The sequence below is a fragment of the Drosophila santomea genome, chromosome 2L, assembly GCF_016746245.2.
Source record: "Drosophila santomea strain STO CAGO 1482 chromosome 2L, Prin_Dsan_1.1, whole genome shotgun sequence".
In the NCBI taxonomy this organism is placed as follows: Eukaryota; Metazoa; Arthropoda; class Insecta; order Diptera; family Drosophilidae; genus Drosophila; species Drosophila santomea.
This window is the reverse complement of record NC_053016.2, coordinates 23,444,942-23,459,837: the sequence shown is the minus strand read 5'-3', so window position 1 is coordinate 23,459,837 and position 14,896 is coordinate 23,444,942. Positions and strand designations below refer to the sequence as shown.

The following is a 14,896-nucleotide window of genomic DNA, read 5'->3' as shown; positions in this document are numbered from 1 at the left end:
ATCAAAACATTTTTCAAAAGTGTGGGCGTGGCAGCTTTGGGCGGTTTGTGGGCGTTAGAGTGGGCGTGGCAAAAAGTTTTTTGGCAAATCGATAAAAATTTACAAGACTAATACAAAAATAAAAAAATTTCAAAACATTTTTCAAAAGTGTGGACGTGGCAGTTTTGGGCGGTTTGTGGGCGTTAGACTGGGCGTGGCAACATGAATCGACAAACTTGCGCTGCTTCTATGTCTCTGTAGTCTGTATGTTTAATCTAAATTTTCTAGCTTTTGTAGTTCCTAAGATCTCAGCGTTCATACGGACGGACAGACAGACGGACAGACGGACGGACAGACGGACGGACAGACGGACATGGCCAGATCGACTCGCCTATTGATCCTGATCAAGAATATATATACTTTATATGGTCGGAAACGCTTCCTTCTGCCTGTTACATACTTTTCAACGAATCTAGTATACCCTTTTACTCTACGAGTAACGGGTATAAATAGTTTCATGCGTTTCATATAGTCTATCTGGACTGCAGCGTAATTACCGCAAAAGAAAATTTTACAATGGCTGCAACAGCCGCCATTTTGAAAAATTTTGTATGTGTAAGATAAAAATTTAAAGTTCAGACATGTATCTAAATAAATACAAATTACCACTTTTATGCCGCAAAAACAGTTTTTTTTAGGGCAATCCATAAAGTGCCCTACTTAATGAATTTCAAGCAGGGAACCCTACGGAACAGACCATGTTATCAGGAGACCTACTTAAGACATCATTAAGAAAATATCCAATCACCCAAAAATATCGAATATCAGATACGCGTTACTAGTGGGAGCGGGAGGAGATTTTAGAAAATTTTGTTTGGCAGGTTAAATAAAAAATTTTAAAGATATTTTAAAAGTGTGGGCGTAACAGTTTTTTAACGGGTTCTGAAACAAACTTTGCGCTGGACTCAGTTCTCTAGAATATGCAGTATAATCCCCACTTTCTAGCTTTTTATAGTTCCCAGATTTCGACGTTCATACGGACAAAGAGACGGATTGGCAAACAGTCAGACGTGGCCAAGTGGGCTAGTAATCATGATAAAATATATATTCACTTGACTTAATCGCACTCTACTGCCTGTACTTTTTGATGAATATAGTATACCCTTTGTAACGGGTACAAAAATCTTGTTCCCTTGTTTTAATGTTTCATGTTTAATGAAGTGTTCTTATACGGTACACACCAGGTTTTTTTTTTAATATATAATTACTGCTTTAGCTTGCCGAAGCAAACATCTTTTCCTGCGTTATTTTGTTGTGATTGCATACCCACAAATAAATGTTTTGTTTTTATTTATTTCATTATTTTTCTTCCCAATTTCTATCAATATACCAAAAAAAAATAATTGGCCACGTCCACTCAACAATAAATGTAACCGCTGCTGGGTTGCCATAGTGAGTAATTCGTAAAGAGTATTGTATAATTTATTCTTTGCCTGTCTCCATTTCCCTTGCACTCCCACTATTTGAGTAACAGCCTTCTGCCTTGTATTTGAATTGCAATTTTTGTTCACAAATACCATTTTATAATACGTTCCAAGATCTAATGCAATGTACGGTTTATAAAAATAAAGAATTTTGATGAATATTGTATATCTAAAAATAAACCTGTGAGTATTTTTCTGGCTTGTGGATAAAATTATCTTTGAGTTACATGACATACGGAATATTTATGTTTGCTTTTTTATTTGGTTTTAAGTATTGTTTTTGTTTTAACAAAAATAGTTGCAGGGCTATCATCGTGTTAAGTCTAAATGTTCTTCAATGTTGAGATGCATCCACACAATTCACACAGCCCACATGTGTTTTAATCGCGTCAATACAAAGTTTATTCCTCGTCTTTAATTGTTTATTTAGCTTTATATTAAAAAAGTGTTATTTTTATTTTTGATTCTTCATTCAGCTTTAAGCCAAACAAGCTGAGAAAATGAGCGTAAGTTAAACACCAAGAAATTTATTTCAAGTAAACGTTTCCAAGTTTCCAAATATTAAAATCTTACTAATTTTCCACATTTTTTTTAAAGATTATTTTTTGGACTAATAATTTGAGTGATACCAGGAGTTTTGAATCTTTTCAGAGGATATTAAAAGCGAGAACGTTTTTGATTAGCTCAAAAAATATATTCAAAGATCGTTAATAGGTAGTTAGGGCTTAAGGGGGGGGTAGGGTTTTAAAGGGAGAAAAAAACAGGTTTTTACAGATTTTTTTTTGGGCGTACGGTAAAAGTAAATTTATTTCTGATTATTGTACATTAAAGAGTAGTATTTGAACTATATTCTGTGAAATATTGGTTGAAAAATATTGAAAATTGACCGAATGGCAGCAATTCTTCGTAGGCGCCTCAGAAAAAATACATTTTGCGGTGCACGTCATACCTCAGCACTGGATAATCTGATATGAAATACCCAACGTTTTTCCATCAATTTTTATGTCCCTCTAGGTATCCCTGTCGAGTTTTTCCATTTATTATAATTTTTGAACTTTTTACAAAACTTGAAAGTGAAAATACCGATTTTTGGCCAAAGTTCATGACTATTGTTGTTAATAATAAAAAAATTAAAATCAAAAACGAAAAAATCTCGACAGGGTTACCTCATAAATTATGTAAGGAAATACTGTAAAAAATTTGAGAACGATCGGTTGAATAGATTTTGAGATACAGAGTGCACCGACTCAAAAAACATCGATTTGAGAAAAACGTGTTTAAAGTTTTTGTTGCTGTCTTCCCTGCTGAGGGATTACTCAGGTTGTCGTTCGAGACCCGCCTACTTCCAAAGCTATATCTTTGTGAGTTTTGCTCCGATTGACTTCCTATTTACAGACAACAATCTTGAGTTACTATACTTTCATAATATGCAATTAAAAAAAATCACTTTTTTTGAACCCTCAAAACCCTACCCCCCCCTTAACACCCAGTTTCCAACAATGGTTACGAGATAACTTCTGTATTAAGTAAAAGAATATGTTCTTCTTTAAGAACACCAAAAAACTTCACTAAACTAAAAATGGAAGATATTTCGTTTGTCTTGCAAGTTTCGGTCTATATCCCAGATACGTTTTCAATCACAAGCCCATCAGGTTATGTCCATCTTTCTGCTCATCTACCGTATGAATATCGAAATCCTAGTTTAGTTTAAAATAATCCTTGCAGATTCTTTCGGTTCAAACGCAGCACTTGCGTGACAGCTACGGCTACAATTTTAAAAATGTTGGCAATTTTATTATTTATTATTATTTTTTTTTTGCCATTTTCTATTGATTTGCAAACAACTATTCGGCCATTCCCACTCTAAAACCCACAAACACGCAGAAAGTGCAACGCCCTAACAGAAGTGTTGTTTTTTTTCATATTATTATTTGAAAAGTTGTTTCTAAGATACCCAATTTTGATTCTCTAGATCGTTATATATATAATAGTTTAAAAGAATACATACCTGTATGCATCCCCTATATATAATAAAAAAAAGAGAGAACGCTATAGTCGAGTTCCCTGACCATCTGATCCACTTTGAACTACTCACGGATACGAATAAACGATATACCCACAATTTGGCTGTTGTGGATAAATTTTCCATATTTATTTGGCTTTAATCTACAAAGTCAACGGAAACCGAGGGAGTAGTGAAAAAGTTCGGAAAACAAGCAGCAGTTCTTGGAAAGCATCATTAGTGATGGGGTACCGCTTTTACATCAGGAACTTTCAAGCAGTTCTGTAGTCGCGAGGGATCTCACCACAGGCAATGGTCAGGTGGAACCTATCAACAAAATTGTCATTCCGATGCTCAGCAAAATATGCCAAGACAACCCACTTAACTGGTATTGCCACATATACAGACTTCTACGTAAAATTTAAAACAGTCGACTTTAAATTACCAAACCAAGTCCGTTCCAAATTTTGACATAGTTATATTTTAGGAAAAAAGACGACGAATTTTAAAAATTTGTTGACGTTTCTTCTGAAGGTTGTCAGGAATTTCTAGGGCACCGAGAAATAATTACAAAAATGTATTACTGGTTACAAATTACAGACCACAAAAACAGACACCATTACCAAAACACCAGAAATTGCATTTGATCTAGTTCTAATAGACACAATTGATATCCTTCCTAGACCAGATTATGGAAACTATCATCTGCCATATAAAGTGTAATTTCACTTGCTTAAGGTATTTTTGAAAATTTCATACTTAAGCTTGGCAACATGTCTTTGGAACCTGCATGCTTAATTTAAGCTTTCTAGCTTTTATTGTTCCTTAGATCGAGGATGATTAAAAATACAAGAGAAAACGCTATAGTCGAGTTACTCGACTATCAAATACCCGTTACTCAGGATTTTTTTGTTTTACATATCCAACAAAAATTGAAAAAAACAAAAAAAACAAGAGAGAACGCTATAGTCGAGTTCCCGGACTATCTGATACCCGTTACTCAGCTATTGGAAGTGCGAAGGAGAGTCTTCAACACTAACCGTTTTTGGCGGTTTTGGCCGTTAGGGTGGTCGTGGCAAAAAGGTTTTTTTGCAAATCGATAGAAATTTATAAGACTAATACAAAAATAAAAAAATATCAAAACATTTTTCAAAAGTGTGGGCGTGGCAGCTTTGGGCGGTTTGTGGGCCTGGCAAAAAGTTTTTTGGCAAATCGATAGAAATTTACAAAACCAATACAAAAATGAAAAAATATCAAAACATTTTTCAAAGGGGTGGGCGTGGCAGTTTTGGGCGCTTTGTGGTTAGAGTGGGCGTGGCAACATGAATCGACACACTTGCTCTGCGTCTATGCCTCTGGAGTCAGTATGCTTAATCTGAACTTTCTAGCTTTTGTAGTTCCTGAGATCTCGACGTTCATACGGTCGGACGGACGGACGGACAGACGGACATGGCCAGATCGACTCGGCTTTTGATCCTGATTAAAAATATATATACTTTATATGGTCGGAAACGCTTCCTCCTGCCTGTTACATACTTTTCAACGAATCTAGTAAACCCTTTTAGTCTACGAGTAACGGGTATAAAAGGAAAAATAAAATTGCGGTGTATACGGTCTGTGGACGTTTGCTCTTGGGCGTATCCAAAATGTCGATAGAAATTGAAAAGTCAAATGAAAAAAAAAAGATACTTTTCAAAAGATTGGATGCGGCAGCTTTGGGCGGTTTGTGGGCGCTAGAAGGGGTGAGGCAAAATCAGGAAACACACTGGCACTGAGTCTTTTTCTCTGGAATCCACAATTTAACCTCCACATTCTAGCTATTATTGTTACTGAATTCGAGGCGTTTATACAGTCTAATAAGGAGTCTAATGGTCATTTGCATGGAAATTTTACTCCAGTAATTGGCATACAGTCCCTCGGATCTAAAAAATCTCAGACTGGGATGACAAGGTGCAGGCAAAAGGAGCCACAGAAGACCTACAGAAATCTGATTTATTATTATACCCGTTACTCATAGATTCGTTGAAAAGTATGTAACAGGCAGAAGGAAGCGTTTCCGACCATATAAAGTATATATATTCTTGATCAGGACCAATAGCCGAGTCGGTATGACCATGTCCGTCTGTCCGTCCGTCCGTCTGTCCGTCTGTCTGTCCGTCCGTATGAACGCTGTGATCTCAGGAACTACAAAAGCTAGAAAGTTGAGATTAAGCATACAGACTCCAGAGACATAGACGCAGCGCAAGTTTGTCGATTCATGTTGCCACGCCCACTCTAACGCCCACAAACCGCCCAAAACTGCCACGCCCACACTTTTGAAAAATGTTTTGATATTTTTTCATTTTTGTATTAGTCTTGTAAATTTCTATCGATTTCCCAAAAAACTTTCTGCCACTATAACGCCTACAAACCGCCAGAAACTGTCAGTGTTGAAGACTCTCTTTCGCACTTCCACTAGCTGAGTAACGGGTATCAGATAGTCGGGGAACTCGTTCTCTCTTGTTTTTTATTACATTCATAAAGGTATTAAAAAATTTTAAAATTTATTTTAAAATTATTTAAAGTATAAGATTTCCTTGTTCCAACTAAGTGCAGACCGACCCTTTTTTAATTTACGTCAATATAATTCAAGAGACAGCTAAGCTTGTGGGGCAGTGAGGACTGACTACTGACGAACGGTTCTAAATCTATTTTTTTTCCATTGGTAGTATATCTGGGTTTTTGTTTGCTCTTGTTATGTTGGACAAGCAAGAGGCTTACTAAGATCCTGCGAATAAAATACGGCGAGCAAATGGCGGAAAACTGGTGCCTAAAGGCCTGGGTCCTTTTTTGGTTCACGCACATATCGAATAAGCACATTGTAGCACTTTGTTGCAACAGCCATACCCAAGTACATGTATAATACGACCACCCACTTGAAGGCCACAAAATATAATTGCATAGTCAAATGCTGACCAAAACATTGTGCGTGCCATTAGCACTCCTCCTCCCTTAAGCGATGACCAACAGCGATACTTATACAAATATATACATATAAGAAATATATAAGAGCGCAGCTCCGCGTCGACGGCAGGAAATATACTTCCTATAAGATTAAATTGAATAAATAGATTCAAAACGACACTATGTTAATATCACTGTATACCGCGTAACTATCGGTACCCTACAATAGCCTTTAACACATATAACACATTCTTAAATCACTTTGACAGCAAGATAATGTACCATGCGCGCAGGATGTGAAGTTGGTCAAAATGGATAGAAAATATGAATTTCGCCACTATCTTTGCGAGGAGATTATCGGTGCTCACGAAACGGAATAAGGAAACAAGTGGATTAGGTTCTAACGGCAAGTGTCGAACAGCATTGGCGGTGCGAATGCAACGGAAAACAAGACAAGTAAACAACAACGATGCTACCTTTATTTTATACGATACCTTTATTTGCTTACATTTACAGATTACGTTGCACATATTGCTAACACAAAAAATTTCTGAAAGTTGAACACATTTCTTTCTTATTTTTGTCCCCCACTCTCTCCTTCTCCTAGAAAACTTGCCCTCTCATCACAGCTTCACAGCGTAGATCCCCTTGCATTGCCTAAAACGTCTGCTGTGCTTCTTGCACAGGATCTTCGTAAAGATGTTGTGCCCCTAGCCACTGCCACCGTACCAGTAAAAAGCCGTTTAGGAACCTTTGTTCCTTACCGTGTCCAATTTGGGTTCTCAACTGAACTTTTACCATTCCGTTTCGAAAATCAGCTTCAACTTAAGAAGACACAGTCATCCTCTTGTGTTTCCGAATAGGCAATTCTAGTTTTGAAACCATCTCGTGCATATTTAAATGCGATCTCGAACGTCTAAGTACTCAAACGACATCACTGCTGTTATTGACTCAAATATTACCGATAGTTATTACCCTGTCTTCACATTGACATTTTCACCTGGAAAATACCCCAAATAATTCAATGCATAGATTTATTTATATGGCGCCAGTCTCTTCTAATATCTATTGTGCGTCGGTCAATTCAAGCTTCTGCCCGGGATTGCTCCTAATTCAAAATATCCGCTTAGGCTGGATTGTGTCTGGAGGTTCCACTCGCTCAGATTTCTGGGACCCCATAACTAATTGGCCATTTATGAATTTTGTCGAAGAGTCTTGCTTGGAAATTCTCTGTAAGGATTAATCTAGTCGAGCTCACTTGCCTCCCTATTACCCTTCGTTGACCAAGGTGGACTTCTTAGAGCAGATGATCACCAACCGTAACCAAATCATCGTACCGAAGAATCGTACTGCAACAGTATAGACAAGGCGAACACCTTTAGGATTCTGATGAAACCGACGCTTCCAAAACGGGGAATAAATTGGGACTTGCAGATGCCTTCCTAAATTAGGGGATTTATTTGTTGCCCCAGTTTAGAAACACAATTAATTTTAAATTAATCGAGCTGCGCTTTTTTTTTTAGCGCGCGAGTCCCACGGCCACACCTCCCGCCCAACCGACCGTGGGGCGCTGCCGTGTATCTCGAATCGCGGGAAGATAGACGCGATATAGAAGACAGTAAAGGGCGAGAAAATATATATATATACTATACTAGTAAGATCTTAGAATTAGTTAAAAACGTTAGTATTGATCGCTTTAAGAATGGCAGAGAGTCAGAATTAGAGATAATAGGATAGAATCTATTATAGTCAGAACATAATTCTCTAGGGATCATGCAACTTTACCACGAATAAGGTTAAATATAAAGACTATTCCAAGCATCGTTCTACGGTTAGCTAAGGAGGGTAAGTTAATTAACATTAGTCTACTGGAATAAGGAGGTAATCTAAGGTTTGCATCCCAATTAAGGCGCCGTAAGGCAAAAAGTAAGAAGTTCTTTTAAACCGATTCAATGTGGTCGTAAACTTCGTATTGTGGACTCCAAAAAAGTGATCCATACTCAAGGATCGGACGGACTAAAGATATGAATAAGGTTTTGGTCATGTAAGGATCATCAAATTCCTTTGACCACCGTTTTATAAAACCAAGCAAACCCCTGGCCTTATTGATAATAGACGAAATATGGTCAGAAAATTTAAGTTTGTGGTCCAGAAGATCACCAAGATCATCAACATGTGTTATTCTGTCCAAAGAGCACCCTCTTAGAGTGTAAGTCGCGTGTATCGAGTTGGCACTACAAAAGGTCATAACATTACACTTGGAGCTTAACTTAAGTTGAATACGTTATCACGGCACCAGGTTTGAAAGATATCTAGATCGTATTGTAAGTCCAAATGGCGAGAAATGTCCTTATATTGCAAGCATAATTTTACATCATCAGCGTACATTAGTACACGCGAATGATTTATTATTAAGGGAAGGTCGTTAATAAATAAGGTAAAAAGGAGCGGACCTAGGTGGCTCCCTTGTGGGACGCCGGTTGTGACTCGGAGAATACAAGAAAGAGAATTTTTAAAGAGGACCCGTTGCGTCCTGCCATTCAGATAACTATGCGGATCGATGTCGATAGGTTAGGTTTTACCGGCCGTCGGTAATCCGACGCACTTAGACCATTAGAGGTTCATTGTGATACCGTGTATGTTTTCCCCTTTTGCCCGTCGAGGTTCGTGTGAAGTTAGCATTTTCCCCAGCCAGAGACGCTGGTTAATTTTTGTATCCGATGTGGATCGTGTCGGACAGGTCGGACGTGTCTATCAGAAATCTTCTTCCTAATTGAGTAAGTCTTTTCGCTTGCAGTGCTGGACAGTGGCATAGTAGATGCTCTACCGTTTCTTCCATTTCTTCGTCCCTACAGCTACGGCAGAAATCGTTAAACGGGGCATTTAGTCTTCTGGCATGGGTGCCTATCAACCAATGCCCTGGGATGACTCATAGCAGTGCTGAGGTTTGCTCTGGTCAATCTTAAAAGTTTTGACGTTCTTTTTGAGCTTATTTTTGGCCATATTTGGCGTGTTAGGCGACAGTGTGTGGTATTATCCCATATTGTCTGTTTGTTACGTTTAGGTTTTCCCTAAGTAGTAGTTTACAAGTGGCTAAAGTCATACTCATGCCCTCCATCTCTTACATCTTTGCTAGCATTTTTATGCTGGATTTCTTTTTCAGAGCCGGCCACCATACAACGACCCCATACAGTAGTATTGGTCTGACGATGGCCGTATATATTCAGTTTACTACATAGGGTGTCATGCCCCATTTGAGCCCTATAATAGCAACGTCGTCCGCGTAGGCTATTATCCGGTAATCGCCGATGGGATGACGTTGTTAAAAGCTCCTTTTTTGTCCATGAAAGCTACCAGTGCATATTCCTTTTGAAAATGCGTGTTGCCTGTCTGTAATGGGACTTGGATTGAGAGTTGATCTCACATGCAGGGCGATGATTCTTTCAAGGGTCTTTAGTAGGAAGGATGACAGACCAATTGGTCTGAAATCTTTGGGGGTCGTGTGTGATGGTTTCCCAGCTTTGGGGATGAAGACAATATGGGACTCTAGCCACAATTGTGGTAGGTGTCCAAGAAGTAGGGACCTTTTAAAAATGTCAAGAAGCCAGTTTATGGCTATATTTCCCGCATGTTGAATTTGTGCGGTTATGATTTTGTCTGCACCTGCAGATTTGTATGGTTTAAAGCTGTGTGGCGTTTGTTTGTTGGGAGGTGAGAGCGTTTTGGCTGTTTCCTGGGAATTGAGAGTCTAGAAGTATCTCCAGAGATTCCTCACTCGTGCTGGTCTAAGAGCCATCTGCTCTTTTAAGGTAGCCTAAGGTTGCGGCCGATTGAAAGAGTATTTTTCTAAGTCTGGCTGCTTCAGTTGTATTTTCCATTTCTGAGCAGAAGGAATGCCACGAGGATCGCTTTGCTTTCCTTATTGCCTTTTTTGTAGTTTGCAAGGGCTTTCTTGTAGGCGGTCCAGAGGGACTCCTCATTTCCTGCCTTGGCCCTGTTAAAAAGGGTTCTGCAGTCCGTTCAGAGGGGGGATAGTTCTGCTGACCACCAGGGAGGTTTTCTTCTTCTTTTGGGCTTTTTTACTGCATAATTGCAGGTTTCTGTGAAAATTGAAACTAGTTCGTTAAGACTAAAAATTGTTTGGGGGTATGTAGTGGGATCCATTGGGATTTTTTCAATTAAAATATTTTTGTATTTCTGCCAGTCTGTTTTGAGAAAACTTGGGTTTGAGAAAACTGCTGGTTTTGAGGGGTTGGTTGTGAGGGTCGTTTCTATATACCTGTGGTCCGAGAAAGAGTGTTTATCTAGTGAGTTACCGGCTCTAATAGTGGTTTAAAAACAAGAGTTAGGTCTATTACCTCTTTTCGGTTCTTAATGATAAAGGTGGAGTCAATACCTTTATTACATATGAAGAGATTTGAACTAAAGATAAAGTTAAAAAGAGACTCACCGCGGTCGTTTGTGTCTGAGCTTTCCGTTGATGCGTTAGCATCACAGCCTATTAGTAGGCCTACTCAGTCGAGTAGTCGTCCTCGGTTTCCGATGCCTCGATCTCGGAGGCAATCTCCTCGATCACTCCTCCACTGCCTTCCTGATCCTCCTTGGCGGAGTCCGATTTTTAGACCTTTATGTTCACTAACCTAAACCCGAAGTTTAGCTCCCCGTGAGCGGGGAGCTAGGGGCTCCTTGTTTAGGATGAGGATGGCCTGGTTTGTTGGCCCCTCCATCTTGTCGACCTTCACCACTCGCCAGTCCGAGGTGGGAAGGTGCGGGTTGCATCGCTGCAGCATGGGGAGGATATGGTCCTTGATGGATGCTGGGATCCAGATCCTTGCACAATGTCGGCCAGGTACGTCGGACCAGCTCAGCGCAACAAGTCCGGCGCCCTCATACACCTCCCCCAGCTCTTTTACTGCGGCTTTGTATAGCTCCGCAGAGCGTTCATCGTCACAGGCGATCACCTTGACGCCGCCTTGGAACCACGTCTTTGCAGACAGGAGGGGGTCCGGCCCGCCTTGGAACCACGTCTTGGCAGACAGGGGGGGGTCCGGGTTTCTTGGCTAGAATCTCGAAGCATTTTATGGCTAGGGCTGCCTGCACCCACTTCCACTTGTTCCGTGGAATCCTGCCACTCGGGTCGTTTCTGTCGACCACGCCCAGGAGATTGCGGTTTTTCGAGATCTCCGCAAAGGATCGCCCTGCCTGTACGCGTTGCCGCTTTGCCGAGGGGTCGGAGGGAACGTCCTGGGAGCGCTCCCTCTTAGGTGGAGGTCGCTTTTTGCCCTCTGTGGGCTTGGGTGGTTAGGGGGCTTCCTTCCCGAAGTTTGACTAAAGGGATTTAGCCCATTCCACCTTCTTCATCCATTCAGCCGAAGGAGCCGTTTTCGATATCTCCTGGCTGCGTAGGATTTGACCTGCAGATCGTTTCTCTGCGTAGGTGTGTTTGCCTTTACCGGTTGCGCCTGAAGGGGGCATCATGGCACTAGGGCCTGAAGATGTTCCCATGGTGACGGCTTTGGGCGGCTTGCACTTAGTCGCCTCAGATTTGAGGCGTGGTTCACCCGAACTCGATCCTACGGTGTTGGCCAGGCAGGTGGGCTCACTCGCCAACTTCGCTGCCTTGAAGTTTGTATGGCCAGACTCAGTCGTCACTGCCGTTTGGGTAGGTTTTTTGGGAGATCCTGACTCCTTTTTATTTATTTTTGTTGACTCCATGTGATTCCCACGAGCTGCGGAGAAAAGGAGGGTCCACCCGTGCGGAGATCCGCGACGCCCGGGTAAGGCTTCTTAGAACAGGGGGTCGCCATGTACCCTGAGCTCTCCGTTTGAGACTGAGCTATTTTGTGACCCGGGCCCTCAGTCAGGCTGACTCTCGGCACGGGTCGAATGACACCTTAGTCCGGCCCGGGACGCCCGACTACCATTTGCCAACATCCTCTGGCAGGGACATAACCTTGCCAGGGACCTGTTTCCAGCCGCCCTCGCGTGGAGAGTATAGTCGCACTTTCGGGTGTATGGACAATTACGGCGCGTTCTTCCAGCAAGCTTGTAACTACACGTTATTCCCCTTGTCCATCACCCGACTGACGGCTCTCAGAAACTCAAAAAGCTAGAAAGTTGATATTCAGCATACAGACTCCAGAGACATAGACGCAACGCCAGTTTGTCGATTCATGCTGCCACGCCCATTACAATGCTTTTGAAAAATGTTTTGATATTTTTTCATTTTTGCATTAGTCTTGTAAATTTCTGTCGTTTTGCAGAAAAACTTTTTGCCACGCCCACTCTAGCGCCCACAAACTGCCACCCCCACACTATATTCTATTTCTTTCTATATAATTTCTATATCATTCGCGAAGTGTCTAGGTCGGCAGCGATGCCGGATAGTTTCTTATGTAAACAATTATTCTTAAATAACGGGTGTTTTTTTTAGAGGTATAGAACTTTAAGTTGGCATTACTGTTCAAGATGGCGACCGATTTAACAGCTGTCAAGTGATTTATTCTCAGTTTGGTTTGGCAATTCGTCATGCGTGCTTACAAAATCCAACTCGTGCAAGAATTGAAACCAAACGATCATCAAGCAAGGCGTAGATTCGTCGAATGGGCCCAAAACGAGATTGCTGTTGTTCCCGATTTTTCATAAGCCTCCAAGATCTTGTGATTTAAGACCGCTAGACTACTTTTTGTGGGGCTATGTAAAGTCATTGGTCTATGCGGATAAGCCACAAACGCTAAACCATTTGGAAGACAACATTCGCCGTGTTATTGCCGATATACGGCCAAATGTTGGAAAAAGTCATTGCAAATTGGACGTCCAGATTGGACTACATCCGAGCCAGCCGTGGCGGTCATATGCCAGAAATCATATTTAAAATGTAATGCCACAAGATTATCTTTCATGTCAATAAAATTCATGTCAATCGAATAATCCATCGTTGTTTTATTGCAATTTAAAGTTCTATACCTCTAAAAAAAACACCCTATATTATGTTTTTTTCTTAAATTTTCATGTTGTTTTAATTTTTCCATTTAAAATTTTTTTTTTTACTTGTTAAATAGTTTAAGCCGGTCTCTATTAACTGAACTTTATTTTTATTGTTTTAAGTCCCTATATTATTTCTATCTACTATTCCTATTACCTCGTAAGGTCCTGTATATATATATTCTTCTCGTTTTGTTTTCAGTACGAGGCTACCCACTTTTATATCCTCACTATCTCCTCACTAATTTTATCGTATTCTACTTTTGTCTTTTGTTTTTCTTTTTCTATTAATAACTTAGCTCTCTGTTGAGCTACTATATACTTAAATTCCTTAGCGTAATCTTATATATTGGGAATCGGATCTATTCTAAATTATAAAATTCTATGAACTGTCTCGGCAATCTGCCATAGACGAGTTTATACGGACAGTATTCATGTACTGTCGACGGTGTTGTGTTAAAACAATAGGTGAAATAATTCAACCATATGTCCCAATCATCTTTGCAAATCGAAATTTATGATCTTATGTATTCATTGAATGTTCGCTGACTTCTTTCTACCGTCCCAAACGTCTGGTGGTGGCGTTGTGGTATGCTGTTGATTGTATATTACTTATTTTCAGAGGTCGTGGATTAGTGTATTCTGTACCCATATCGGTTATAAACGTCTTCTACCGTACTTAAGTACAAAAGATTCGAATATTGCCTTGGCTACTGTTTCTGCTCTTTTATCTGTAACTGGTGTTGTAACTAGGACACATATTATAGTGACAGCGGACTAGTTGCCGTTTTCCGTTTTAGGTAATGGACCAACGGTGTCTATTAAAACAGTATCAAAAGCTGTGCTTGGTGTATTTGGTATAACTATTGGCGTCTTGGTATATGTTGTTACTTTTGCTTGTTGGCACGTTTTAAATTTTTTACATTAATGGTTATAAAATGATTCGATCCAGGCCAAAAGAAGAATCCTTTTATTTTTAAGAGGGTACGTGTAATCCCTGTAGACCCCCATCTAAAGGTTCGTCATGGAACTTTGACAGGATTGCTTTAATATGACTGTCGTCATTTTTGTCTATGTGTTGTTGTGTACGTTTTGTAAGATCTTAAGACTTCTTAGATTCACAACCAGAATCTAAAGCAGGGGAAGGGGTTATATTATCGCGTTGAGGAACAACTGGCATAAGAAACCGATGCCCGGAGTAGCTCAGAAAAGCTCTAAGTCAGTATAAAAAGACCGTGGCCCACCGATAAAAGAAGTCAAGACCCGAGAGTCAAGATAGGAGAGTCAGCTCTCGAGAGTCAGTAGTCGGGACTCAATTCACGAGATTCCGTTTTCGAGATTTCATCCTTGCGATTCTCTTCTCAGGAAGTCTATCCTCAAGTGAAGACTCAAGTGACGACTGTCTTAAACGCTAATAACTTCGGTTAAAAGAAAAGTGCCAAAAGGAGCGAGGACTCAATCCTACACATACCCCACGATAAGAGGACTTAGACTGAAAAGATCA

General features: G+C 40.2%; 1 protein-coding gene and 1 long non-coding RNA gene across 2 annotated transcripts in view; one reads left to right on the top strand and one right to left on the bottom strand.

Annotated features, from left to right (window-relative positions):
• The first annotated feature begins 1,784 nt into the window (after positions 1 to 1,784).
• LOC120444007 (troponin C) overlaps positions 1,785 to 14,896 on the top strand; it is a 37,648-nt gene continuing 24,536 nt past the window's right edge. The window contains exon 1 of the mRNA XM_039623487.2: positions 1,785 to 1,969. Coding sequence (XP_039479421.1) covers positions 1,964 to 1,969 — 6 coding nt within the window. The 5' untranslated portion in view covers positions 1,785 to 1,963. The remainder of the gene's footprint in view (positions 1,970 to 14,896) is intronic.
• LOC120444008 lies at positions 3,562 to 4,312 on the bottom strand. Its single transcript, XR_005615612.2, has 2 exons — positions 3,847 to 4,312; positions 3,562 to 3,792 (listed from the first exon to the last, which is right to left on the bottom strand). It is a non-coding gene; the product is annotated as an uncharacterized LOC120444008 (long non-coding RNA).